The sequence below is a fragment of the Castanea sativa genome, chromosome 11, assembly GCF_040712315.1.
Source record: "Castanea sativa cultivar Marrone di Chiusa Pesio chromosome 11, ASM4071231v1".
In the NCBI taxonomy this organism is placed as follows: Eukaryota; Viridiplantae; Streptophyta; class Magnoliopsida; order Fagales; family Fagaceae; genus Castanea; species Castanea sativa.
In genome coordinates, this window is record NC_134023.1 from 10380252 (window position 1) to 10407503 (window position 27252).

At 34.6% G+C, this 27252-nt stretch overlaps 2 protein-coding genes, 1 long non-coding RNA gene and 2 pseudogenes across 4 annotated transcripts; 3 read left to right on the top strand and 2 right to left on the bottom strand.

Annotated features, from left to right (window-relative positions):
- The first annotated feature begins 936 nt into the window (after positions 1–936).
- Positions 937–2733, top strand: LOC142614870 (anthocyanidin 3-O-glucosyltransferase 7-like). Its single transcript, XM_075787514.1, has one exon. It carries the CDS (start codon positions 1114–1116, stop codon positions 2527–2529), a length of 1416 nt encoding a protein of 471 aa, XP_075643629.1. The 5' UTR covers positions 937–1113; the 3' UTR covers positions 2530–2733.
- Positions 2734–8256: 5523 nt separating this feature from the next.
- LOC142614530 (anthocyanidin 3-O-glucosyltransferase 7-like) lies at positions 8257–10324 on the top strand (annotated as a pseudogene).
- A 3490-nt stretch (positions 10325–13814) lies between these two features.
- Positions 13815–17611, top strand: LOC142617386 (putative Peroxidase 48; annotated as a pseudogene).
- Positions 17612–17892: 281 nt separating this feature from the next.
- On the bottom strand, positions 17893–19766 carry LOC142615455 (uncharacterized). The gene is made up of 3 exons (XR_012840761.1): positions 19647–19766; positions 18354–18936; positions 17893–18215 (listed from the first exon to the last, which is right to left on the bottom strand). It is a non-coding gene; the product is annotated as an uncharacterized LOC142615455 (long non-coding RNA).
- A 2212-nt stretch (positions 19767–21978) lies between these two features.
- On the bottom strand, positions 21979–26085 carry LOC142617380 (beta-adaptin-like protein A). Of its 2 annotated transcripts, none has more exons than XM_075790208.1 (4): positions 25121–25917; positions 24101–24294; positions 23498–23716; positions 21979–22027 (listed from the first exon to the last, which is right to left on the bottom strand). In XM_075790208.1, exons 2-4 carry the CDS (start codon positions 24119–24121, stop codon positions 22022–22024), a joined length of 246 nt encoding a protein of 81 aa, XP_075646323.1. In that variant the 5' UTR covers positions 24122–24294; positions 25121–25917; the 3' UTR covers positions 21979–22021. The 2 variants fall into 2 exon arrangements, 1 of the variants encoding a protein (XP_075646323.1); XR_012840965.1 differs by lacking the exon at positions 21979–22027 and adding an exon at positions 25959–26085 and having other exon boundaries at positions 23402–23716; positions 25121–25148.
- Positions 26086–27252: the final 1167 nt, after the last annotated feature.

Consider the following 27252-nt stretch of genomic DNA (forward strand, 5'->3'; position numbering starts at 1 on the left):
ATGATGATGATGAGAAGTAAAGAGTGAAGTTTAGAAGAAGAAAACTCACTAAAGCCCAGTACGATTCTTCAAAGAGTTCTTTTTGTTTTTGTTTTTTTTTTTTTCTGCGCCCCTCAACATCATGGGTTTTCGGTGGATTTTAGTGTGGCTACATGGGCTATCAAAAAGAGACAAAACAAGTTTGTTGTTCCATATTGCACTTTTTCGCACTTGCACACACAAAGTTAGAGAATGATAAAAAGTAAGAAATCAAGTGATTTAGTAAGAAATCAAGTGATTTATGGGGTATTTATAAGATCCATTTATTTTGTTGAAATTAAAATTTTTTTATTGGAATTAAAATTTTTTTGTTAAAAATATTGCAAGTAAAAGTTAAAGTTAACTGAAATAATATAATGAAACTTATGAATAATAATAAAAAAAAACAATAAAACTCATAAATAATAATAAAAATAAACTAAATAATAAAATAAATTAACAAAATTTAATCAAATAAAAAAGATACATGGTATAACCGTAAAAGTGCTTCAGCAAACAAAATTTGCACCAAGTAAATGTAAACTCCAGCCCGGTCAAAAGTTTTTTTTTTTTTTTTTTGATAGGGTGGGGGGCCAGCACCCATGAAGTTTTGGTGGGGCCTACTATTAAATTTTAAGAACCTAACTAATGTTTTAGCCCGTGAAATATTTTGGACTTTTATGGCCCACAACCCAACAACGTGGCTCCTCTCCTGGCCCCATCCCTGACAAAGCTACCATTCAAATTCAATCTTAGCTTAGTTGAACGTACACATGGTAGATGCGGCAACATAGGTCCATCCCTACAAAGCTGCCATTCAAATTCAATCTTAGCTTAGGTGGTTGAACATACACGTGAATTGAATTTGATCCTTCTTCTTCAAGTTGAAATGTTTCATACATGCTGGGAGTCCTGAAATATCTCTCTCTATTTTCTTTTAATAGGTAACATGTGTGAATGTGTGTTGTGGAGTACCCGCATCTCTGTGCCTATACAGTTAACGTAGTACTTTGTGGGTAGCATTCCCGCAACACGCCAACAGTTTCCTTTTTATCCATTATAAGCTGCTCTAGCTATTTTCAATTATAACCAAACATGTCAATGACCCAAATTACACCGGATCATGCACATGTCGCTGTTTTGGCATTCCCATTCGGCTGCCATCCTTGGCCTCTCCTTAACCTAGCCTGCAAATTAGCATGGGCAACCCCACACGTTCGTTTTTCATTCTTCAACACTTCCAAATCCAACCAAAGGCTCTTTTCAACCTCACAAGTTGACCTCCCAGACAACCTCAAAGCCTATGATGTGGCTGATGGTGTGCCTAATGGCAATGCTTTCACTCCAGGCAATCCCATCGAGGAATTGGAGCTGTTCATTAAGGCTGCACCTGAGAGCTTTGGGAAAGCCATGGATATGGCTGTGGCTGAGTTAGGGAGGAACATCAGTTGCTTGTTGACTGATGCTTTCTTGGTGTGCGCTTGTGAGATGGCTCAGAACATGCACGTAAAATGGGTGCCTTTTTGGGTTCCCGCACCTTATTGTCTCTCAGCTCACATTTACACTGATATCATCCATAAGACCTACGCTAATGCTTGTGGTAATGGTAATGGTGGTGTGGTGGGAGGCCTAAAGCCCATTGACAAAACCTTGGATGTTATTCCAGGGCTGTCTACAATGCGCTTTTGTGACCTATCCGATGAAGTACTCCAAGGTGACTCAAATTCATCACTTTTTTCACAAACACTATACAGAATGAGTAAGGTACTTCCACAAGCAAGTGCTATTGTTATGAACTCGTTTCAAGAAATAAACTCTACCATCATCACCAATGATCTCAAGTCCAAGTTTAAAGATGTGTTCTACGTGGGTTTTCTCACCTTAACACTTCCACCTCCACCTCTACCACCATCACATTCAGATACCACAGGTTGCCTTCCTTGGTTGGACAAGCAAAAACCAACTTCGGTAGCATATATTAGCTTTGGAACTGTGGCGGCAGTGCCACCTAACGAGTTTGTAGCTTTAGCTGAGGCACTGGAAGCGAGTGGTGTTCCTTTTCTTTGGTCTCTTAGGGACAATTTCAAGCAAATTCTACCCAATGGGTTTCTTCAAAGGACAAGCTTGCAAGGAAAAATAGTTCCATGGGCACCACAGAGTCATGTCTTGGCACATAGTGCAGTAGGTGTGTATGTCACTCACTGTGGATATAACTCTGTGTTTGAGAGTATTGTTGGAGAGGTGCCGATGATTTGTAGGCCAATCTTGGGTGATAACATGATGAATGGAAGGATGGTTGAGGCCGTGTGGGGGATAGGGGTGAGAGTTGAGGGTGGAGTGTTTACAAAGAATGGAATGCTCAAAAGCTTGGAACTCGTTCTGCGACATGAACAAGGAAGGAGGATGAGGGAGAAGATTAAAGAGCTCAAAGAGTTAGTAGTGAAGGCTTCTGGATCAAATGCGATTGCTTCCAAGGATTTCAAAACTTTGGTGGAGGTAATCTCTAAATAAGACATAAATCATAAAATAATTAAGAGAGGTGATATGTGTTATTCTTGGTATTTGGATTGTCTGTTTAATCAGAGCCAAAGTTTATATCTCTATTGCTGTGGTTTTTCATTATCTGTTTTGTGGAATGCTTTTTTAATATTTTTTAAGTGAATTGAAGTGTAACATGGAAAATAAATTTGTCGGACAGCAAAGCTATGTATAACTGAATGCAGTGCGCCTTTTTTTTTTTTCTTTCTCAAAAAATTCTGGTGCTTTTATTTTTTTTTTTTATGAAAAATTACATTTTATCCACTTGTAGTTTGCTTTAAAAACACTTTTTTTACCTATAGTTTAAAAATTGACAATTTACTCATTTAAAGTAAGCTCTGTTTATCTCCTAATACCAAAATCAGATAGGTAAAATGTCAATTTTTATCATATCATCTCTTTGATGGAGCAATTTTTTTTTTTGGCTGTAGGCTTTTGAGTTAATACTTGTTTAGTGCAAAAGATGTTAAATTTCAACAACTGCGTTTATGTAGCTGTTGCAATTTTAATAACAATTTCTTTGTTTCGGATGGCAAATTGTAAAATTGTCTATGTTTCTTTTCTCTCAAACACTTTACCTAACCATATCATTATGCATTTCAAAGGGTTTTGTGATGTGTTCAATTCTATACTTTGTGACCCTTTGAAAAGAAGATCTAAAAGTTAGGTTTTAATTTTTTACAAAACTTAGCTTTTAGATCTTCTTTTCCTTTGACTTTTTTTATTTTATTTTATTTTTTTATGTTTTGAGGGGAGAGAGACAGGTAGCAAACATACAAGTTTACCCTTACTTTTAACTGAGATGGATAACGAGAGACAAACAGAGCTTATTTCAGGTGAGTAAAGTGCCAAGTTTTAAATCATAGATAAGCAAAGTGTTTTTCGGAGAAACTACAGGTGGGCAAAGTATAATTTCTCTTATTTTTTAATTCAAAAGTTATACACTTATACCATGCATCTAGAGGTGGAAGAGTTTTGAGAAAACAATCAATGTTTCTTTTGCCCTGTATTTTTTGTTTTATTTTTTCTTAAAAAAAAAAAACTAAAAACTCATATGTCATGTCATTCAAGCTAGGCCACATAATTTTCAGGTTAATGTTCATTTTTTTATATAAAAAAATTCATCAACTTTGTATTTTGAGAAAATATACTATGTATCAACTACATGTAGCCTCTCTCTTGCAATTTTCCTTATACTTTGGCCTAATATGTAGCCTCTCTCTTGCAATTTTCCTTATACTTTGGCCTAATTTTTTTAAAATCTTTTTATTAAAAAAAAGTAAATAGACAATGCTTCTTTTTCCCTAGTTAAAAGGCATCTCTTGTAGGGAAATTCTACCATGTATTGTTTACATGTAGCCTTCCTCTCACAACAGGTGGCTGGGTGTCAGTAAGACTCACTTGCTGCTGTGAGAGGAAGGCTACATGTAGCAGTGGATACATGACATACTTTCTCCTCTTGTAGCAACCATGAGATATGAGATTATGTGGGGGCACAAAGCTACCATATATTCACCTATCAAAAAAAAAAAAAAAAAAACACAAAGCTTAGGGATGGAGCCAGAGCCAAAGGTTTGGGGGCAAAGTTTCGAATTAAAAAGAAAATTGCAACTTCAAGAATAATTTATTTTGGGTGTCAATTTAATATTTTATCATCTATTTGGGTCAATAATTCAAATTTAATTGTTGAGGTTGGGTATGTTTTTAAGACCACGTTCTTTGGCCTCATGTTCTTTAATAGTCTCTTGCCACATTAGCCAAGCATTTTAAAGCCCAATTGACACTTGGTTTTTTTCTTTTGAATGCTATTGACACTTAGTTTGTCAAATTCTAACCACTTTACAATCTCTTTAATATCATTATTTGACTTTTGTAAAGACAATAAATATCACTGATAATGTTACAAGCTAACATTAATTCCTCCACTGTGGTCATCAATGGATTCAATGAATATCAAAATAGTGAAACAATAAAAATAAGCATAGGAGTAGCCTATGTGTGGGGATGTGAGGATTTTTGTCTAATATTTGGGTCAGTAAGAGAGAATTTAGGCTAATTTTGGTATTAAGAATCCAAAAGGTGTAGCATGAGAACCTGATTTGGGTTAAAATTAAAAAGCTTGTTTTTAATTATTTTTATTTCATTGTGTATCATTCAATTGCTTTGTTACTTGTATATATAAGGAGGGTTGTACTTTTCCTATTCATTCAATGAGAAATTTCTTTCTCTCATCTTTATATCCGAGTTTAGCTTCTGATAGGAGATGGCAAACAACACATACATGGTGGGGCGTTTGTTGGTCCCAACTAGAATTATCACCAATATATTATCAATCCAAATAGCAATTACATACAAAAATACAAATATTTACATGGAAAACCCTTTCTCCTTGAAGGGAAAAATTACGGGACAAACTCCAAATCAATTTCACTATTATCAAATCAATTACAATATCTCTTGTATATATCTCACGGCTAAAGAAAAATATCTTTTGTTTTTCTTTGGTTCACATCCACTCTCTTTGTGTCTCACGGCTAAAGAAAAACATTTGCTCTCACACACACTAGTTATTTGTCTAGAAGGCGACAACACTTTACTCCCTCCTCTCCAGCTTTCTTTTCTTCTTCTTTCTCTTTTCCAAGTAACGCTCATTGGCTATCTTCTCGAATGCAGCAACACTTTGTTCTCTCCTCTATAGCTTTCTTCTCTTCATCTTTCTCTTTTCACGTTGCTCTCCTTGGCTATCTTCTAGAAGGCAACAACAATTTTCTCTCTCATCTCTAGCATTATTCTCTTCTTTTTTCTTCACTATTAAACATCAAACAAAACCTCACAAATTCTCCTTGATACGTGTGCTTGTTGTCTCCCTCCTTGCATTACCTCCCAAGCAAAAATCCTTTTTTTTTTCTCTCTTTTTGTTTCACACTCTATTTTCCCTTTCCCTATAGGGAGAACCTTTGGACCAAAGTCATCAAATTTTTTGTAGTATTGTCGACTGGCCCGCGAGTAGCTCATGAGAAACAGCCTGCGAAAAGGCCATGTGTAGAGCACATGATTAAGAGTTGTGTCAGGTTATCATTTTCACGACTGTTTTGCAAGAAGGGTCAACTCGCGAAGGACTCGCGAAAGTCTCTCAAAAGTCTCTGTTTGGAAAAAAGTTGTGTTTTGCTTTACCTTTTCTTTACCTACACTATGTATACCCTCATTATCCACGAATTGTAAGAAATGCTTTTCAGAGAATTAGAGATTGTTATTCCACAATTTCCTTGTGGTTTTTCTCAATTTCTATCTCTCCATCTCTAAATCCTTGAGAGGTTGCTAGCCCAAACACTTACCACACTTATTCTGAGTGTAAAGTGAGATTTTGTTATTACTGTTGGGAAGCATTGGAAGGAGCCATTCATTGGCAGATGCAATCAGGTTGAATTGCGGGATTCGGAAAGTTAGAGAAAATAAAACTTCGAGAAGTTAGTTGGTAGCAGGAGTTTGAAGGGCTCAAATACATGGGGTAGACTAGGTTTGGACGGTCGCGAAGAGGTTTTTTGCCAAGTTCTTCAGTTTTCTCTTCAATAACATGTCTCACTGTTATCTTGTGTTTGCATCTCTTCTCTCAACTTTTTAAGCTTTCATTTTATTGTTGGTGATGGATGAATATGGCTTAAGGTAGAGTTATCGGTTCATTGCGCTTATTTACTCTTGTTCTGCACTTAATCTGAGTTAGAATAAAAGCAATCTAGCTGTAAGATTTAATTGGAGGTCTAAACAAGTTCTTGTATTTTAGCACAAATTCGAGCTTTCAATTTTATTTTAGGATTTTTAAAAATTAGTACATCAACACTAACGGTTAGCAAAACTAAATCATCATTATTAACTTATGAATTATTCAATTCTTTTCATTAAATAATGCTAGGGACACCTAAATCCACAACATCCCCCATGAAATTAATTCCAAACAAAAACCCAAATAAACATGCCCACGAAACATAACAAATTTAATGTTAACAATTTATTGAAACAATAAAGTCACAACAATATTTAACAATTCATTATAAAACATGAAATACAAAACTTGTGTATTTCAAAAAAAGTTGGGCGAGGGGGGGGGGGATTTGTAAATATTTTAGAGGGGTAGGCTAAGTGTATATATTTTGGGGTCAAATATTAAACTTGTGTCTATGTATATTGAAAGTTCAGATTTCTGTTAAAACATAAGAGCTTGTTTAGACCCTAAATTAAAAAAAAATTATGGCTCGGTTGATTTTATTCTAACTTATCTAAGTGCGGAAACAAGAGTAAATGAAGTGCAAACAACCGATACTACTCTAGTGCATAAACATGAACAACAAACAATAAAAGTAAAGCACAAGAGTATAGGAAGAGAGATGCAACCACAAGATAATACGTCGATGTGTTATCGAAGAGGAAACTGAAGAACTTGGTGAAAAACCTTTCCGCTGCCTTCCAAGCGGTAAATCGATCCACTAGACAATAAGTTGGGATACACGAATAGCAAGAGAGCCTCCAAGCCTAATCTACCCAATGTACCTAAGCCCTCCAAGCTCCTACTCCAACAAGGCTTCTCGGAATCCTGTCTTGTCTAGCTTTCCGAATCTCGCAATACGTCTAATCGCATCCGCCAAGCCTCAGCGGCTTCTTTTGGCAAATCTCCAAAGCTTCCCAAGCTCCAAAACATTGTCTACACTCTAAAAAGGTGTGGGTTGTATTTGGATACAAATCTTCTCTCAAGGTATGGCAATAGGAGAGGGAAGGAGAAGAAGCTAGGATGATTTCCCACTAAGGATTAGTAGTTCTCTCTTTAAAAGATGGGTGTGTGTGTTATTGAAAACCTATCTAAAGGTTTTCTCTCTAAATGACCTCCTTACTTTTGTGGGTAATGAGGGTATATATAGTATGGATGAAGGGTAAGAAAATCACACTTAAAAATTCTCTAAGCAAAGAGTTTCGCGGGTATCTTGCGGGAAGGCCTTACCTACGAGACACACGCGAAATCCTCTAACCTGGCACTACTCTTCAGCTTCCAGCATGTGCTTCTCACGTCCTCTTTTTGTGGGATACTCTTTTCGTGAGCCAATCGTGAAAATGTACTGATTCTTCATTTCAAGTTTGATTCTTTACCAACTTAATACTAAGCTCAATACAATAAAATCCCACAAAATACAATGAATAAAATTAAAGTAAATACAACATATTTTATCATAGAATAAAGTCAACATAAAACATAATTGTACATCACAACTTTACATATATGCATAAATTAAATTTCAAAAAAAGTTGGGAGGGGGCGGGGGGGCAAAGCATATTTAGGGCGAGGGGGCAATGGCCCCATAGTCATAACATAGCTCCATCCCTGACAAAGCTACCATTCAAATTCAATCTTAGCTTAGGTAGATGAAGTACACGTGTTAGGTGTGGCAACATAGCTTCATCCCTGACAAAGCTACCATTCAAACTCAATCTTAGCTTAGGTAGTTGAACAAACACATGAATCGAATTTGTTTCATACATTCTCTCTAAAAAAAAAAGAAAAAAGAAAAAGAAATGTTTCATACATGCTGTGAGTCTTGAAATATCTGTCTCTCTATTTTTTTATATAGGTATATACGTGTGAATGTGTTGTGGCTATACCCGCATTTATGTGCCTATATAATTAACGTGGTATTTTTTGGGTAGCAATGCAACACGCCGACACCATCCTTTTTATCCATCATAAGCTGCTCTAACTATATTCAAATTACAACCAAACATGTCAACGACCCAAAGTTCACCGGATCATGCACATGTTACTGTTTTAGCATTCCCATTTGGCTGCCATCGTTGGCCTCTCCTTAACCTCACTTGCAAATTAGCATGGGCAACCCCACACGTACGTTTTTCATTCTTCAACACTTCCAAATTCAACCAAAGGCTCTTTTCAACCTCACAGGTTAACCTGCCAGACAACCTCAAAGCCTATGATGTAGCTGATGGTGTGCCTAATGGCCATGTTTTCACTCCAGACAACCCCATCGAGGAATTGGAGCTGTTCATTAAGGCTGCACCTGAGAGCTTTGGGAAAGCCATGGATATGGCTGTGGCTGAGTTTGGGAGGAACATCAGTTGCTTGTTGAATGATGCTTTCTTGGCGTTTGCTTGTGAGATGGCTCAGAACATGCACGTAAAATGGGTGCCTTTTTGGGTTCCCGCACCTTATTCTCTCTCAGCTCACATTTACACTGATATCATCCATAAGACCTACGCTAATGCTTGTGGTAATGGTAATGGTGGTGTAGTGGGAGGCCTAAAGCCAATTGACAAAACCTTGGATGTTATTCCAGGGCTGTCTACAATGCGCATTTGTGACCTATACGATGAAATACTCCAAGGTGACTCAAATTCATCACTTTTTTCACAAACACTATACAGAATGAGTAAGGTACTTCCACAAGCAGGTGCCATTGTGATGAACTCGCTTCAAGAAATAAACTCTACCATCATCACCAATGATCTCAAGTCCAAGTTTCAAGATGTGTTCTAAGTGGGTTTTCTTAGGGGTGGCAATTTGTGTTCGTGTGTTGGGTTTGTGTCGTGTTAACTCATACGTATCCGACTATATGGGTCAACACTAGCCCGATATGTTTATTAAACGGGTCAAGATTCCTCGATCCTAACACGATCCATTTATTAAACGGGTCAGTCGTGTTTACCTGTTTATCTGATTTTATCAAAATGAAGAAAAACATTTATGAAAAAACAAGCAAATAAATATTTTAAATATAAAATTAGAACTAATGAGTAATTATATCATAAATAATCATTCAAAACAAAAGCATATCTCAATATCATAAATAATCAATCACAATACCTCAAAAAAAATAAACTATAACAACTAATAAGTTTATATACATATAGTTTGAATGGTATATTAGTAAAATTTCATTTAATTAAATAGGTCAGACAGGTTAAACGGGTTCCATAGGTTGAACCTTAACCCAACTCGTTTATTAAACGGGTTCGTCGTGTCAACCTGAATATGACACGAACCCATTAATTTTCAACTCATAATCTGTTAATTTCATGTCGTGTCGTGTCGGGTTCACGGATCGTATCCAATTTTGCCATCTCTAGGTTTTCCCACCTTAACTCTTCCACCTCCACCTCTACCACCATCTCATTTAGATACCACAGGTTGCCTTCCTTGGTTGGACAAGCAAAAACCAACTTCGGTAGCATATATTAGCTTTGGAACTCTGGCAGCCGTGCCACCTAATTAACGAGTTTGTAGCTTTAGCTGAGGCACTGGAAGCGAGTGGTTGTCCTTTTCTTTGGTCTCTTAGGGACAATTTCAAGCAAATTCTACCGAATGAGTTTCTTCAAAGGACCAGCTTGCAAGGAAAAATAGTTCCATGGGCACCACAGAGTCATGTCCTGGCACATAGTGCAGTAGGTGTGTATGTCACTCACTGTGGATATAACTGTGTTTGAGAGTACTGTTGGAGAGGTGCCGATGATTTGTAGGCCAATCTTGGGTGATAACATGATGAATGGAAGGATGGTTGAGGCCGTGTGGGGGATAGGGGTGAGAGTTTAGGGTGGAGTGTTTACAAAGAATGGAATGCTTAAAAGCTTGGAACTCGTTCTGGGACATGAGCAAGGAAGGAGGATGGGGGAGAATATTAAAGAGCTTAAAGAGCTAGTAGTGAAGGCTGCTGGGCCAGATGGGATTGCTTCCAAGGATTTCAAAACTTTGGTGGAGGTAATCTCTAAATAAGACATACATCATAAAATAATTGAGAGGTGCTATTTGTTATTCTTCGTATTTGGATTGTCTGTTTAGAGCCAAAGTTTATATCTCTATTGCTATGGTTTTTCATTATTTCTGTTTTGTGGATGTTGTTGTTGTTGTTGTTGTTTCTTCATCTTTTTTATTTATTTATTTTATTTTATTTTAAGTGGATTGAAGTGTAACATGGAAAATAAATTTGTCGAACAGCAAAGCTATGTATAACTGAATGGAGTGTGCCTTTTTTTATTTTCTTCTCAAATAAAATCTTGTGCTTTTATTTTTAACTGAAAAGTTATACACTTATGCAATTCCCAATAGATTTTAAAGTCATGGTTTTACTTTTTTTTTTTAAGGGGAAAATTACATGTACCACCCATATGGTATAACCTTAAAACGATGAGCTACATTGTGTTTTATTTTGTAACGTTTAGCTCCTTTTGACTTGATTTGTAAGACAATTACCTCCTTGTAGTTTGCTTTATAAGACATTTTCCTTAATGTTAATGGAATTTGCCTTGTAAGAAAATTTTGTAAATTTTAAACCTAATGTCTTGTAAACCTATATAAACACAAATAGGGATTGAATGAGAAAGTTAGAAAGAAAGTCAAAATTATGAGGGTAGAGTTTTTTTTTTTTTTTTTTTCGTTCAATTCTATGTGATGTTGGCAATTGTCACATCATCAAATTCCATTAAAATTAGCAAAATATGATTCACAGGGTAAGTAGATGCATTATAAAACAAATCACAAGGGTGGCATGTATGATTTACGCTAACAAAAAATAATTGTCATCTAAGTTGAAGATTATTGTGGTCAGTTGTCCCTTTAGAAAAATAGAAAGAAAAATAATGATAGACTTACATATATATATATATATATATATATATATAGAGAGAGAGAGAGAGAGAGAGAGATTATAACTTGGTAAAGTCTCTGATAATTGAATAACAGATCTGAAGTTCAATCCTTGCCTACACTTAAAATTGATTGATGTTTCGGTCTAATGATAAAAAGTGATCATTAGGAGCGGACGCCATAAATTGTGAATCTCTCTAAAAAAAAGTGATTTTGAAAAGACAATAAATTTTTAATTAATAAATTAGTAGATTATATTCGGGGATTATAAGGGTAAATGATAGAAAGAACGCAAGAATAGTATGCTTAGAGGTGTGTGTATTGTTATTTTCAAGATACTATTTGTCTTCTACTAGAATGAGTTTGCTAAAGAGTTGCAAGCAAATCTGTTTCCAAGATACACCTGAATTTGTATTGTGCTAAAAAAAGATGTCATTATCTTTTCAGGAATGGTTTTGAAGTGTGCGAGACACCGAGACTAAAAATAAATTTGTGGAATGGTAAAACTATATTTGTAGGTTCGGGACGATTGGATGAAGAATATATTTTATCCTTATTTTTATTAGTAAATTACACACACTTAATGTGGATCTTGAACGCAAGGAAGAATAAATCATATAAACTAGAATAAACTTGGGATAAAAACCCCTTAAATTTGATGTAACCTATTCTTAATATACGATAAAATTTTACGTCTATGTGAAAGGATAATGTAATTTTCATATGTAGTGAAGCACAAACCTCCATTTGTATTGCTGTTTGTTAGATATAATAAGATAATTCTTGCAACAATCTTAAATTGATGTAATAAATTTAAGTTATTATTACAAAAAAAAAAAAAAAACAACTCACAGATGCAATAGTACACATATTATCCTAATTATTTTTGTTGTTGCAATAATACTTCTTATAATTGGTCTTTTTTCTTGCAGTGTAAGGTGAACAAGGATTCTCAAATTCATCCTCTCCCACTTATAATAATTTATTAAAAAAGAAAAGAAAAACACCATGATGAAATTGTGAAGTGCAAACAACTTCTATGTACACTCGACAAACGTTATCCATTTTCAAAATGTAATATATATAAAAGGGTCATGTTAACGGGTGTTCTTAAGGCATTTGTTAATAGACCATTTAAAGAAGTTTTAATACCACTTTCATGGGAAAAATAAAAAGTTGTCAAAAAAGTCATTTTTTTCTCTTTCTATAAAATATTTCTAAAAATATTTTTTAAACTAATGCCCTAAGAGCATCCATTAACTTTTCCAAAAAAATAAAAATAAATAACATCATCCATTACTAAAAATACTAAAAATATCCATAAAGAACTTCTAAAAAGAGAAAAAAAAAATTCCAAACAGCACTGTTATTAAAGATATAATAATACTTTTCCCACTTGTTGTAATAATAATAATGATAATAATAATAAGAAGATCCTAACATATGGTGAACAACTTTTGTTTACACTTAAATAATATTATCCGTTACTCAGGAAAAAAAAAAAACAATTATCCATTAAGCAATGCCAAGGGAAGAAGTTATTAAAGATATGCTCTATAATTTGACTTGTATCATTAAATGCATAGGAATGATAGGTTTTAACGCTACAAAAAAAACTTGGTTTTGGCGGTGTTTGTTAAACATACCCACAATAGAAGAACCGGACAACGGCGCACCATCGAATCTCAATCCAACTTGGTGGCGCCACCCTCTAGCTTCTTCTATTCCAATCCAACTCAGCGTCTCTTTGCCCTTTTGTTCGAAGTTTCCACCGTTTATCGTATCTAATATCTCAGTAGTACGTCTCATCCTTCTTTGTATGGCTGAATTGTTATTAATTTTGTTTTGTTTTTGTTTACCTTTTGGTTTCGCATGGTGGGTTGCTAGGAACAAAACCAATCTATTATTCCTTTTGGTTCATAGTAGGTGAGAGAATAAGTTATTGTATATACTTAGAATTAGTAAAACTTGTAATTGTATGTTTAATACTGATTTCAATTTGGTTTATTTTGTCTGGCTGGGTTTGTTAGTAATGTATATTTTGGCTGATCTCAGGAATATATTATTAGTTCAACAACAGCCATGTCCCTGTTTCGAATTTATAAACTTAAGAAGGCATACCCTTCTTCTTCTTCTACTAGGCTAAGGGTTCTGCTATCCAACCATTCTTTTTATGGACTATTATATGACCCTTTCATTTCCCAGCATTACCGGTTTTTAAGATAAAACATGAATTTCAATTATGAAATGGAGGGTAATATTGGAAATCTAACTTTAATCAAAGGGTAAGTAAGTACACAACATTTTTAATATATTTTTGTCACACAGAAGTTAAAGAGTAAAGACTTTTTTTTCATTCAAGTTTGGGGTGAAATCAAGAGATGGGAGTATATATACAAAATACCCCTTCAAATAAAGTGCAACCCTAGCATATATACACATTTTTTTTTTCACAACTATTATGAGGTCAAATTTGTCATTCCACAAATTCCTTTATAAGGCATGGTGTGTGGCACCTGAATCACTTTTCATTTCATTCCCTACTTCCAAGCTCATTTTTCCCGCTCTTTCTCCTTCCTTCTCTCTCTCTCTCTCTCTCACACCTCGAAGAGAAGGAAAAATGGCAGGCTCTAAGGCCATTTGGTTCTTTGTGGTGCTTTTGATCTCAATGTTGTTATCTTGGACCAACCCAAGAGGCGAAACCCTCAAATCCTTCTATCCCTCACCTCTCTATTATTCCAATTCTTCTACACAATCAGCTTCTTCTTCCAATGACGATCTCTCCAGCTCAAAGTACGATTTCTACCATGAGATTTGTCCAAAGGCAGAGTCCATTATAAGGACTTCAGTGGCTCGCATCTACTCCGACCATAGCAATGTCTCTGCAGTTCTCCTACGCCTTTTCTTCCACGACTGCTTCATTGAGGTACTACATACCTGTTTGCCCCTTTTTCTTGCTTAATGGGTCTTCTTTTGGCTCTATACTTGTTGTTAATATAAGAGCACAATTACACCTGGACCCAAAGACAATCACGGGCTCAGGCCCAATGAGCTTTAAACAATAAAATTTGTAGAGTGGGGGCTTGAAACCTAGGTTTGAAGTACTTGAAGCTTGATAACAGGCTTTTAGAAACAAATACAGGTAAATAACAAACGATAATTGCAAATGGATCTCCTCGGACTCGGGCCGAGGACTGCTTCTTTATTATTTCTCTTCCTTCCTTAAAGATTACAATTTTTCTTTCCCTCCTTTCTTAGTTCCCCCCCCCCTTTTATACTTCTTTCTCTGATACTTTTTGAACAGTGACTAGAAGTTTCCACCTCACTGTTCAGGGGTCACCTCCCCATTAATGCAGCCAGGGAGGTAGATGCATAGTCTTTAATGCGGAGGTGGCAGCCTTTGCTCTTGATATTTTCTTTAATACTGGTGCGTCTAGAAGATTCAAGATGTCCCCCTTTAACCATTGGTCTTTCACCGAGTCGTCCCTTAACCTTTATAATGAAGTCCCTGGTTCTCCCACACTCGTCCGAGGAGCAAATCACCCCTCGGATGAATCCTCGGATCCTCGACGTATGGACCGACCAGTAGTACTAACAAAATCTTAACCCAGGAGCAGGCCGGCCCTCCTTAGCATGGCCCAAAGGCCCATATACCCACCAGGGTCGTTTCACTCCCCACAGTTAACATTATGGGTTTGTCTTTTTCTCATCTGGGTATTGATTTGTTATTGCTTTTTCTCTTCTAAACGTTGATTTCTTATGTGGGTGTATGTATGTTATCGATTTGTGATTTGTTCTTTTTGTTTACATGCTAGTTTGGCAATATGGTTCTTGATTTTGAGCGATTCCTGGTCATTTTATTGACTACTTGCGTTTGTTTTGATATGGGTGTGTTATCTAGAATAGACGGGGAAAAAATTGACTTTTTCTTTCAAATTTTGTGGCTTCTCTGTTTTTGGGTATTTTATTTTCTTTATGTTGCTTGGTATATATTATAGCCCACGAAGTGTTTTTTGATTCTGAATTATGTGGGCTTTGTGAAGTTTTGTATTGATTTTCTTGTGAGTAGTGTGGTTCTTAGTGGGCATTTTAAGCTTTGTATTTATAGATTTATCAAGACAGCAAATTGTATGTTCTGATGTGTGGGAGTATCGATGTTATTCCAATTAAATCTTCTTCTTGTGATTTCTTTCCATTTATTCGAAGGTATTAATTTTTTTGGTCATAATGTTGTGTGGGATTTTCTGAATCAGGGCTGTGATGCTTCTGTCCTCTTGGGTGACAGTAATGGTGACAAAAACCATTCCATAGAGAGGCAGGCCATACCCAATCAGACCTTTGATAAAATCGATTCCATCAAGGAGGAGCTTGAAAACGCTTGTCCAGGGGTAGTTTCATGTGCTGATATTGTCTCTATTGCCACTAGAGATGGCATTATGCTGGTCTGTTCTTGATCCTGAATCTTAATATGTTCTTTCTCTTTTAAGATGTTTTGCTAATCTTGGGGGTCCTTTCACTAAGGGTTTTGGCAACATTTTAAGGTTTAGGATTTGATGATTGTTTGCAGATAATGATGCTTAAATGAAACATGGGGAAATTGTAAGAAACATACTTTAAAAAAGTTGGTATCTCTTTACATTTTTAAATGTTGAAGAGCCTATCAATTAGATTTCAAAGTACATATTGATTATGAAAAAGTTTAGAAAATGAATTGAGATTATGCTTGTAGTGATCTTTTCTGTTTTGGTTTCCAAAAATTGTTACAATCACCTTTACTTAACCAACTAGTTGTATGGAGCACTATTTGGCACTGGTTTTTCTGGACAAAAAATTCAAAAAAATTGAAATACCATTGTTGTTCCAAATTCAGTAAAACTGACAACAAAGAACAGTTTTAAATTAGTAACTCTTTTTATTGGAGTTCTCTGATGTAACCTTCTATGCTTGACATCACAGGCAGGTGGCCCTTTCTATCCAGTGTTAACAGGCCGGAGGGACAGCATTCATTCATATTTCAATGAAGCATTGGCCGCGATTCCATGACCAGATGACAACATAACACACACACTTCACCATTTTGACCTTAAAGGTTTTGATGAAAGAGAAACAGTCAGCCTTCTAGGTAGTTACTAGATCTCTTCTTTTTCTCATTTGTCCCTTGCGTTTTGTGGAGTTGAAAAAGGTTTAAAAAGTATATTGGTTTGTATTGATTTCTTGATCATCTGAAGGTGCGCACAACATTGGGAAGATTGGCTGTGAATTCACACAGAAACGTCTGTCTAACTTCAAGGGGACATGGCAGCCAGACCCAACTATAGCTCCTGATTTCCTAACTGAGATGAGAATGAGGTGCCAAAGACAGTAATGGGACCACCACTCGGCCCTCTTCTTCATCCATGGCATCACTGGAAATGAGTGAGTCAGCAGTGGGGATGTCTTGCAGACATTGTCATCTTCAATATCATTTGGGGTAGGTTTTGATACTCACTACTATCAGAGACTGTTAAATGGGAGAGGACTCCTATTTTCTGATCAGCAATTGATGGCTAATGAGAAGACTGCGAGACTGGTAAGGGCCTATGCTTCAGATGATGGATCAACCTTTCGAATGGACTTTGCATGGGCAATGATGAAGATGTCTGATCTCCATCTTCTGATTGGATCTCAAGGTCAGGTCCGGCGGAACTGCTCCTTGCCTTTGGTCAGTTCCTAAGTGACAGTCTACCATAATGAACTCTTTTAGATCTTTATTATTTCATATTAGTTTCTCTTAAGTTCTATGTTTGATTGTAGATGCAGTGAATTCCACATTTCTTGCCTGTGCTAATTTGAGTCTGTATATAAAGGCAATGGTATAGAGAAGGCATTAGTCACAATGATTAAAGGCTGCTCCTCAAGCCTTTGAGTGCAGATCTTTGCTTGGGCCGGCTCCGAGGCTCTACCCTGATGGTAAAAACTGCATGTAAATATGTTTTGGCTGGGGAGTTCTTAAGAAATATAGAATTCTAATGTTTTTAATGTTACCAAAACTTTATTAATATATGGGGAGCCCATAATGTAGCTGCAACATCCAAATTAATTTCAATTGGGTGTTAGTGTTTCTAATGAGTTGTGGCTAATTATTTTTCATCTGAAGATGTCAGTTCATTCTTTGAGTGTGTACTTCAGAACTAGAATTGTCTACAAATCTGTGTCATGAAACAGAGGAAAAGATTTGTCTATATTTTTTTCTTTCTATGATCACCGCGTAGAATTCAATAGTGACTTATAGGCATGGGTTATAATAAGATGTAATCATGTTTTATGGTCATCAGTTTGTATTCAATTGCACATATGCCTGCAGAAGGTTTTGGTATGTTTAGTATGGAATAGGTTCCACATTGGATAACTCATGGATAAGCCGGCAGTCTTTTTAGGAATGCCACTGGACAGCAATTATACATGCCATGCAGGTAGTGAAACCAACAATTACTTGTCAGTTGATTCTATTTGAGTTTGAACTTCATAACTAGGAAAGTCTACAATTCTATGTGTCATGATACAAAGAAAGTGAGTTGTTTATAATTCTCTTTATTGCTTTGATCACCAAGTAGAATTCAACAGGGTTTGGCATAGCTTTTAAACAAAAGGGTAATTGCAATGCCTCCAAAGGATTGTTGGGGTTTGGTCATAGTGGTATAGATGCTCTGTTCTGCAGAAATCAATCTTATTCATGGGAGAAGCGAGCCATTGTGTATTGCATAATGCATAATGCATGAATAGCATACAAATATACATGATGCAATATGAGTTTATTTTGATACTTTACGATTTCTACCATGTTCAATTAATAAATAAAAATAAAAATAAGGATTAAACCAATCTTGCTTGTTTCCTCCAACCCATCTGTCGCAGAAGCCACAAACGCAATCACAGCTTAGGGTGAGGAGAAGTAAAAGACCAAATTCACACTGCTTGATTATAGCTTTGAGCTATTCCTGATTTTGGATTTCTTTGAACACTTCATTCGAATTACAAGCATCTGCAAAAGGAAAACAAATTATCGAAAATCCCACCAGGGTGAGCCCCCGGGGGGTCTCTGGTGCTTAAGTCGGACATCTTAGAGAGGGAGATTTTTTGAGTTAGAATTTGTGCATGGAAACCAATAACAAATCACTACCTTGATGAGGAAAAGACAAACCCATAATGTTAGCCATCAGAGACTCCTTAAGGTTGATCTCGGCATGTTTTTCAATCTTTTTTTTTTTTTTTGCATCTTTTGGTGTTTGTAATTAAAAGGAGCGAGCCTCAATGAAACAGCCATGGAAGAAAAGGTGCATAAGTACTACTTAGGCATTGTTTTGGTCAGACCAAAAATGAGCCAAGGAAGTCCTTACAATGTGCTCTGCTTGTGGAGAAGTCTCACATTAGAAATTGTAGTGTAATTCAGAGAAACCATCATTGGGAAAAACCGATTGTACAGAAAAATAGGAATAATAGAAAGAAGACGAAGCGAGGGATTTGATGGTTTTGCTTCTTGGGTTTATCTGAAATAACAAAATAGAGATTAAAATCACCCCAAAGGACCAAATAGACCACATGCAGAATACATCCTAAGGACTTCAATGGCTCGTTTCTACTGTAGCCTAAGCAGCAGTCCTGCACCTTTTCTTCCATAATTGCTTCATTGAGACAAACTACTTTTAATTATACACATACTAGGAGACGCAAAAATCTACACGGCGTATTCAAATTGTGAACTTCTGCAAAAGTTGCAAAAAGAATCAAAATGTATTAGACGATTAATTCACCATCATATACAAATGCTCCTAACAAGTAACAACTCGAAAACATAGCACAAACTTCTATGACTTCTTGAAAAAAAAAAAAGAACTAAAAAGCATAGACGTGAATTTCCAAGATTAAAAGATTAAAGATTAAGCACAGACATGAATCAAGATAGCAACTATCTACATCTTTCTGCAAATAAAAAGTACACGCAACAACTATCTACATCTTTACTACAATTAAAAAGGAATAAAAACGCAAAGAAATTTACCTAGAAAGATCGCTCCTACCCTAATATATCGAAGTATTGTGTTTTCTTTTATACATTTTTCTGGGTAGATTACTATTTAAATCTTAGATTATTTGGTATGTTTGATTTAATGCTAAGACTTTCACAATACTTTATATTACAAAAACTGTATGTAAAGATGCCTTCCTTTGATGAAAGATTACTTTTGATAGAAGTATGTGCTTGTATACAATATTTATGCACACATGATTAATCAAATTTAACACGCGCACACACACATACTCCTATTCTTCCCTATCAATTTTTTAAAAAGCTGTTTGAAGTTTAATTTTATTATTTTCTTTATAGAATGCAAACAAGAGAAGAACTAACTACATCTTAATATGCATATAACACAAAAGTGAAAAAAAGAAAGAGCAAAAGTGAAATTATTACCTGGAATCGAGGAGGAGATATTCAAGAGGAGAAAGATCCACGTAAAAACTAGAGCAAAGCCGTAGAAAGTGTTTTTTTTCCTAGGGTAAACAAGCGTAGGAAGTTGAAAGGGAAAAAGAATGTGCAATAAAGCCTTTTTATACTGTGATTGTCTTTGGTACTCGTTCTGTGTGGAACTCGTTACGTTTTTTATTTTTTAATAAATTAATCGATAATAATGGACTCCTATTAGTTAAGCCCTAGTTCCTTTATTTCTCAAGAAATATGCTGGGACTTTATTTAGTCTTTTCATTCCTTCGTCTTAACCAAAGTACTTTTATTTCCAATAGATAGATGGGAATAAAAAAAAAAAAAAAAGACGTTGTTGCACCCTAAATATTTCGAAGGATTGTGCTATCTTTTATAAATGGGAAATGTTAACAAGCATGGACGGTGCTTGTTAATGTTTTCTTTTATGGGTCTTACTTAAAAAAAAAAAAAAGTGAAAAAAATAATAAAAAAAATTACTAAAAAAATGAAAAACTGTCAAGGCTACAAAAAGCTGCCATAAAGTTTTGAAAAAAAATTGTTATTAACGGACACCTTTGAGTGCCCGTTAACACAACCCTTTATAAATTACTATTTAAATCTTAGTGTTTTTTTTGGTATGTTTCATTTATAGCTAAATTAGTTGGTCATGGATTGGACACGGATCAGGTTGAGTTGGTTTTTGAACTAACTCGTGATCCAGCGCAATCATATCGTTTTGGAGATATTCGCATTCAACTCCACCCATGAAAACTATCTAGGTAATTAAATATGTGGATCCATGAATTCCTCACAATGACCGCAAAGCTTTATGATTCTCTTACCTGAACTTTCTGCATGAATGGACCTTGTCTGCAAATACTAGAACCCCAAAAATCAACAGCAAACAATCCACTGTCAAAAAACTAATAAAAACTAATTCTATGATTTTGAAGAATTCACAATTTAGACTCAAATGTTTATAAATCACATGGATAATTTTTGTTTGAGAACTAGGGAAAGACTTTTTAGTTTGGATTTGTGTTCCAACCTTCGCTACATTAATTAAGAATGTTTATACAGGTACATTAAGGTACATAAGACTTCTAATAAAATTTGGACTCGAGTATTCATAACCTTGTCTGAGTGAGGGTTGATTAGTGTCAAAGCAAAAAAAAAAGGAAAAAAAAAAAAAAAAAAAAAAAAAAAAAAAAAGAGAAAAATGGCGTTTGTTGGGTGTTGAACCTAAGACCTATCCCCTATTCACCATGAAAAATTATTAGAAGATATTATGCAGTATTATTAGATCTATATTAGATTTACATAATTTATAGCTTCTAAACTTCCATATCACCTCTATATTAATGTATTAAATATTACTCAATTTGTTTTCATTACTAAATTAACTTGTGGTTTAAGAATAATACCTTTACATAGGAATTTACTATTTATGAATTTATTTTAAAAGTGATATTCATTTAATCAAAATAATTTTTACTTGAACGATTATTATACAATATTTATTTGTGCTTATTTATGCTATACTATTTTCTACTAACCTTATAATATACAATTTTATGTTAACCTTATAATATCATGAAAGTTTATTTGAAAGTTTGGTTTAATATTTTAGATATTTTAGTCAATTTTGCTAATATTTACAAATTTAAAACCTTTATTTTATTTTAATTAATAACTAAATTAATTATGTCATCATCATGATTTAACTTCGGTCGAACCTTAAAAATCTTGAACTTATCCCTTTATTGGTTTTTTGAACGGTTCCAATTTGAAAATCATGTCACGGACATAGAATACTACAAAAGATGTCATTATCAATGAGTTATCATTTGAACCCTAAAACTTTAATTCTTCAATTTCTACTCTAGGTAGTTGACACAATTTCACATAACATAACCCTAATTAAGTGCAATAATTATAAGAACAAAATGTGGTTTGGGTTAGTTGCAAAATTACAAGGACAAAATTAATAGTACAAGGGTTTGGGTTAGTTGCAAAATAAAACCTATGCAATTAATTTTGTATTATCATCCCTTCATGTTTAACCATTGCCTCAATTGACCGTTCTTAATTTTGTTAACTATAATTGGAAAACAATGGTCACGTGCCATGCACTTATTACTTTACATGTACACCATGTGACCATTTTCTTTCAATTGTAGCTCTTAGAGTCTATAGGATTGATTAGAATATGTTGAAGAAGCTAGTATTTGGTGTGCACAAAGAGGAAAGAAGCAAGGATATGGATATTTAACAGTTTCGACTGGTCGAAACTTAACTTTGAGCAATCGAAAGTTGCTTACCAAAATCGTTTTCTCAACCCACCAGCCCATTAGATGTCTAGGGTTTCAGACCTAATAGATTGAGAAAGTGTAATATGATAAATTGAAAAAGTATAATTTAAACTTATGCAAACAAATAAAATATTGAATCCAATAATGACATATCAAATGAGCTAATTTGAAACTTAGGGATCTCAGGTTTTACCCCCCCCCCCCCCCTTCACATATTTGAAATTTTTTCTATTTAAAATAGCATGACACATAGAAGTGAACTTCTTAGTTAAATAACTGAATTTTCACCTAGTTCAAGGTTACCCGGGTCAGACCTTCCAATCCGATCCAAGTCTGACAACCTAGGTAAAAAGTAGTTAAAATTCAACATTTCTTTCTTTATTGTTTGAAAGATTTAAAATTTTAGTTCATGAAAAAACTTAGAGTTTAAAATTGAAATTTTAAGAGGTGAAGGAGAAAAAAAAGATGGTAGAGACTTTAGGATTTTTGCACCTTACAAGGATATTAAAACAAAAATTCCAATAAAAAAAATGTATACAACGTAGGACCATCAATTGAAATTCCATGAAAAATAAAATAAATAAAAAAATAGTATTAAAATTCTAGGGGTTCTATTCTTTAAATCTTTTTTTAATTATTATTTTTACAATAAATCTAGAGATATACCAAAATTTACAATAAATATTATACTTGAATGAGGTGGCAAGTTGTCAATGGTGAATGATAAAGTAGTGTTAATGTTGGAGCCCATATGAGAATAAAAAATAATATGCTTACTTAATAATTGCAAAATTTGTTATAAAAACTGTTATGTCTATAACATTGCTCTTGTTTTTATTTTGCTAAATAAGTGTGCAAATAGTGAAAAGCATAAAGGTGAGACAAAATTCTTGGGAGACTGTGCATTAGAAAGCTTTTTCCCCCTTTCTGTGTTCCTTTTTTTTGTTTGCTTTATAAAGTCATGGAGTGCAAAGAATTGAAGACACTTCTAATACTAGTACATGTAAGATATCTTAGGATGAGTCGGAGGGTAGCCGTCCCCTCTCACGTTGTGGCTTTGCTAGCTCACTACAACAAATCTGGCTTTTTTCAAGGGTCAAAACCCTTAAAAAAAGTATTAAAAAAACTTGAAAATAATTATTTCAAGAGTCCAATTGACCCTTGATAACTTTTGAAACATATGCTGTTGAAAAGGAAATTTTGAAGGCCTTCGTGGCCCTCAAAACAAGTGCTCTAATCTTATTTTGAGGGTCAAGAGACCCTTAAATAACCTTTTACCAAAGTTTAAAAGATTTATATTTACAACCCTTGATAAATAAGGTTATTTAAGGGGTCTCTTGACCTTCAAAATAAGATTTTATTTTATTAAAAAAAACCACAATCATGCACAAAAATATATATATATATATATTTATTTATTTATTTATTGCTACAATTACACACTAACATAACATTTGTTACAAAGTGAAAAAGGAGCATCAATAAAAACAAACAAAGAATTATCAAAGTAATGCCATAATTTGAGTAAACCTGTGATAATGATATTGGCAGTTGGCGCCATTTTTGCTGAAAAGTGCCTGGATCTAGAACAACTTTTGAATTAAGCTTCAAAAGAGGAGGTGAAGGAGCAGGTGCAGGTGAAGGGATTTCTGGTCGACCTAATCCAAGGAGATCATCAACTGCATATGATTGTTCTGGACTTCCTGAACTCACTAGTGTTAAGAGAGGGGCTTTAATACGTTCATATACCTAATAACAGTAAAAGTTCTTATTAGAGAAAAGCTGACCACAAGAAAATAACTCAAGTGTTACAAGATGGAGTCAATTTTTTCCAAGATGACATGCATCAAAGGTGTAACAATGTAATGAAGATTACCTGCCCATAAAATCATGTCTGTAACGATAAATAAAGTAGAATTATGTTTCAATGGCTTAACATATACCGGGTGGTCTAAACCTCATTGAAATGAGGGCTGTCCAGACTAATAGAAATAGCCAAGAGTTATTTTTTTATTTAAGATAGCACATCCATCGTTATGCAAATCCAAGGAACTCTATTGCAATTTAGATATACTACACAGTTTCTCAACAGTTTGAATTAAAAGTATGAAGAAGAAAGGCTTTGATAAGCACCTGTTGATGAACATCAGCCATGGACAAAGTCAGCTGTAGAAACAGTTTTGATGGTTGCTAAGACTACGGCACCATTTGCATGTTGAAGTCTATCTTCAAGGAGATTCATGATGTCATATATCTCATTGTTATTTGGGGGTACATATTTAGCAGCCAAATCAAGTACAAGACATTGGGCCCATTCACTGAATTCCCTAGCATATCAAAACATGAAGATGTCAGCTTTTTTATTTTAAATTTTCCTACAAATATTCTAGTAATGGATGATAAATTGTGGTTCTTCTACATATGCTACAAGGAATTTCACTATTCAAATTTTTTTTTATCAACCATTTACTAAAACAATCTACAGTATCTATGGTACAAAATGACATTCACTCTGTAACTTCAAATGGTTCTTTTTTATATATAAGTAATACTTCAATGTTATCATCCCATGCATGCAACAAGGCCCTTCTTCTTTACCTGTCAGCTTACAATCCAGCAGTACTAGGGAATATCATAATGGCCACATAGCAGTAAATTGATTAAAAACACTGTAATCAAAGTTTTCATTATCCATGTGTAACATTGTCTTGGTTCAAGGTTTTGGATTTATGGTTTCAGAGACACTCACCAATTTCTAAGGTAATGAACAGAGTCTGAAAATAACTTACATCATCCAAATTATTCACAAGTTTATCATCTTTAATTGATGGAGTAGAATTTGAATGGGGGAGAGGAACATGATTAATAGAAACATTATGACTTGATTTTGATTTACCCGCACAGATGCATGAATTGGCCAATTAAGGAGAGAAATTTCGAAGAAACTAAATATTTATGATAACTGAGTGTAACTAACAACACAGTTAACCAAGGAACAAAACAACAATAAAATATAGTCATTTAAGAAGATATAAGCTGACTCATACAGTGGAACTCGAGAACATAACTAAGTAGCCAACAAGAGAAATTACTCATACAGTGGACAAAGAATCATGTAGGACAACTTATAAGAATTAAAATGGCAGAGCTTACTTCCAATAGTGTACTTGCTTTGCAAATCCTGTGAAAAAGAAAAATGAAGACAGAGACACCATCTGATTATTTTGATGTTTTAACTTTTAATTCAATGAAATGATTGCTTTAAATATTCACATTAGTATGGCAGCACTAGCAGGATAAGCAACTCAACCATGGCAAGATTGAAATCAATAAGATAGCCGTTATTTAGCTTCCAAGAGAAGATGAAGCTCCCAGGCTTAACATCTCTGTGAACCACTCAATGCAATTACAAAATAAAGACCTTTACAGCTAGGCATTTTTTGAGACTTCTCTAAATGTACAATTTTAACTCAGATGGAAGGTCTTATTCCTGTTACCCACATACTCAAATGGTGAATTTTCTAGCACTACAGGAAGTTTTACAAGTTTATAATGCATCAATATAATGCATTGACAACATGCCATAACTACACCAAGTTAATACTTTCAGGTCAGACATAAACATCTTATAAAAAAGAAAAAATAATGCAGGCTTTGTAATCATTGGAATAGAACAATAACAAATATATGGGAAAAATAGATTGCCAATTCCAAGCTACATAACTTGAAAATGAATTTATAAACTTCATAAGCTCTAGTAAGTTTTATAAACAAAATGAGTGTAAAAAATCTCTGCAATCTAAAGAAGCTGAACAGAGCATTGAATTGCAATGACCCAAACCAAGTAAAAATTAAATTGATACTATTGATAAACCAATGCTCGTTTCCACAGGAAACCTAAAATTAACAAACACAGCAACACAAAAAAACCTCATAGATCCAACCCATACTTAAATTGATATTAGCGAAATACTACACCATTAACACTTACCAACTCCTTTTTAAGCATTTCTTCAATATAATATGTTCAAACTATACTTCAGGTTCCAAAGGACTGGTATGTAATTCCAATTCCAAAGTATCCAAACCCTAGCCCCAAATTATATTATTGGCAAGGAAGAGAAATATCAATGGAGAGAATGAGAGAGAGAATATCAAAAAATTCTTTGCAAAGTTCTACTGGTAATTTCCAAATTTAAATTTTTTTTTTCTCGGGAAACAAACAGAGAGAGAGAGAGAGAGACCTGTAATCGGACGAAAGGGCGGAGGAGAAAGCTCTGACTATCAATGGTAGTTCATCGTCGGAGATAGGATCGCCGACCATCGCGCCTCAACATATCGTCACACATGATCAAAATTAGGGTTTCCAAGTCGTTTGTCGGCAATTGACACTGAAGATTCACCGATGAGCCACAGAACTCTCCGAGTTTCACCATCAACTCAGTAACAACAACAAGAAAAAAAAATTTGATTAATTATTCACAAAAAACCAAATAGATTCACAAAAATCGAATCTGAAAATGGAAGAGCACACAAACCTGTGAAAGAAATAGAGTGATCGACAGCGAGGACACGAGTCAAGCCACCGGCGTAACGAAGAGTGCCGTCGGTGTAGCGAGGGAGGATTTTCCCGCCATATCTGCAGAGGAATTTGATGGTCTCTGTGTTTTTGTTGTTGTTGGACTCCATGAAAGTTTTTGAATGTTTGAGAGAGAGAGAGAGAGAGAGAGAGAGAGAGAGAGAGAGAGAATTTTCTAAGAGGGAGCAAAGACTTTATTCGAAAATTAGTTTTCTGAATTCTAAGTTTGAGGGAGAGAGAGAGACTTTATTTTGAAGGTTGAAACATTTGGATATCTTTTATTAAGGATTGCGTTAGAATTTCGTTGAAAAATGTAAAAATTTGGAGGTAGCAATTACGCAGGATTTTAGTTTTTTAGTTTAGTTCAAGGGTTTTGATGACTATTGTAACAAGATTAGTCATATTTTAATTAGCGCACCAGTTTGTTAGCGTTTGTTTCAACCATTTTCAGTGAACCCTTGGAAAAAGTGGGTTGAAACAAGTCATGTTTCTTGTAGTGTAGTGCCCAAATTTGAAAGAAAAAAAAAAAAAAAACTTTCCTCCCTTGAGATTTGAAGAAAATAACACTCCCCCCCTTCCTTTAATATTAATAATGAAATATTCTATAATTTGAAAAGATTCTTTTTAGTATAGTTTAACCATGGCTAGTAGAAAGAGCATATTATAAACTAATTCAATTTGGTGTGTAAACAAGTCGATTTAAATT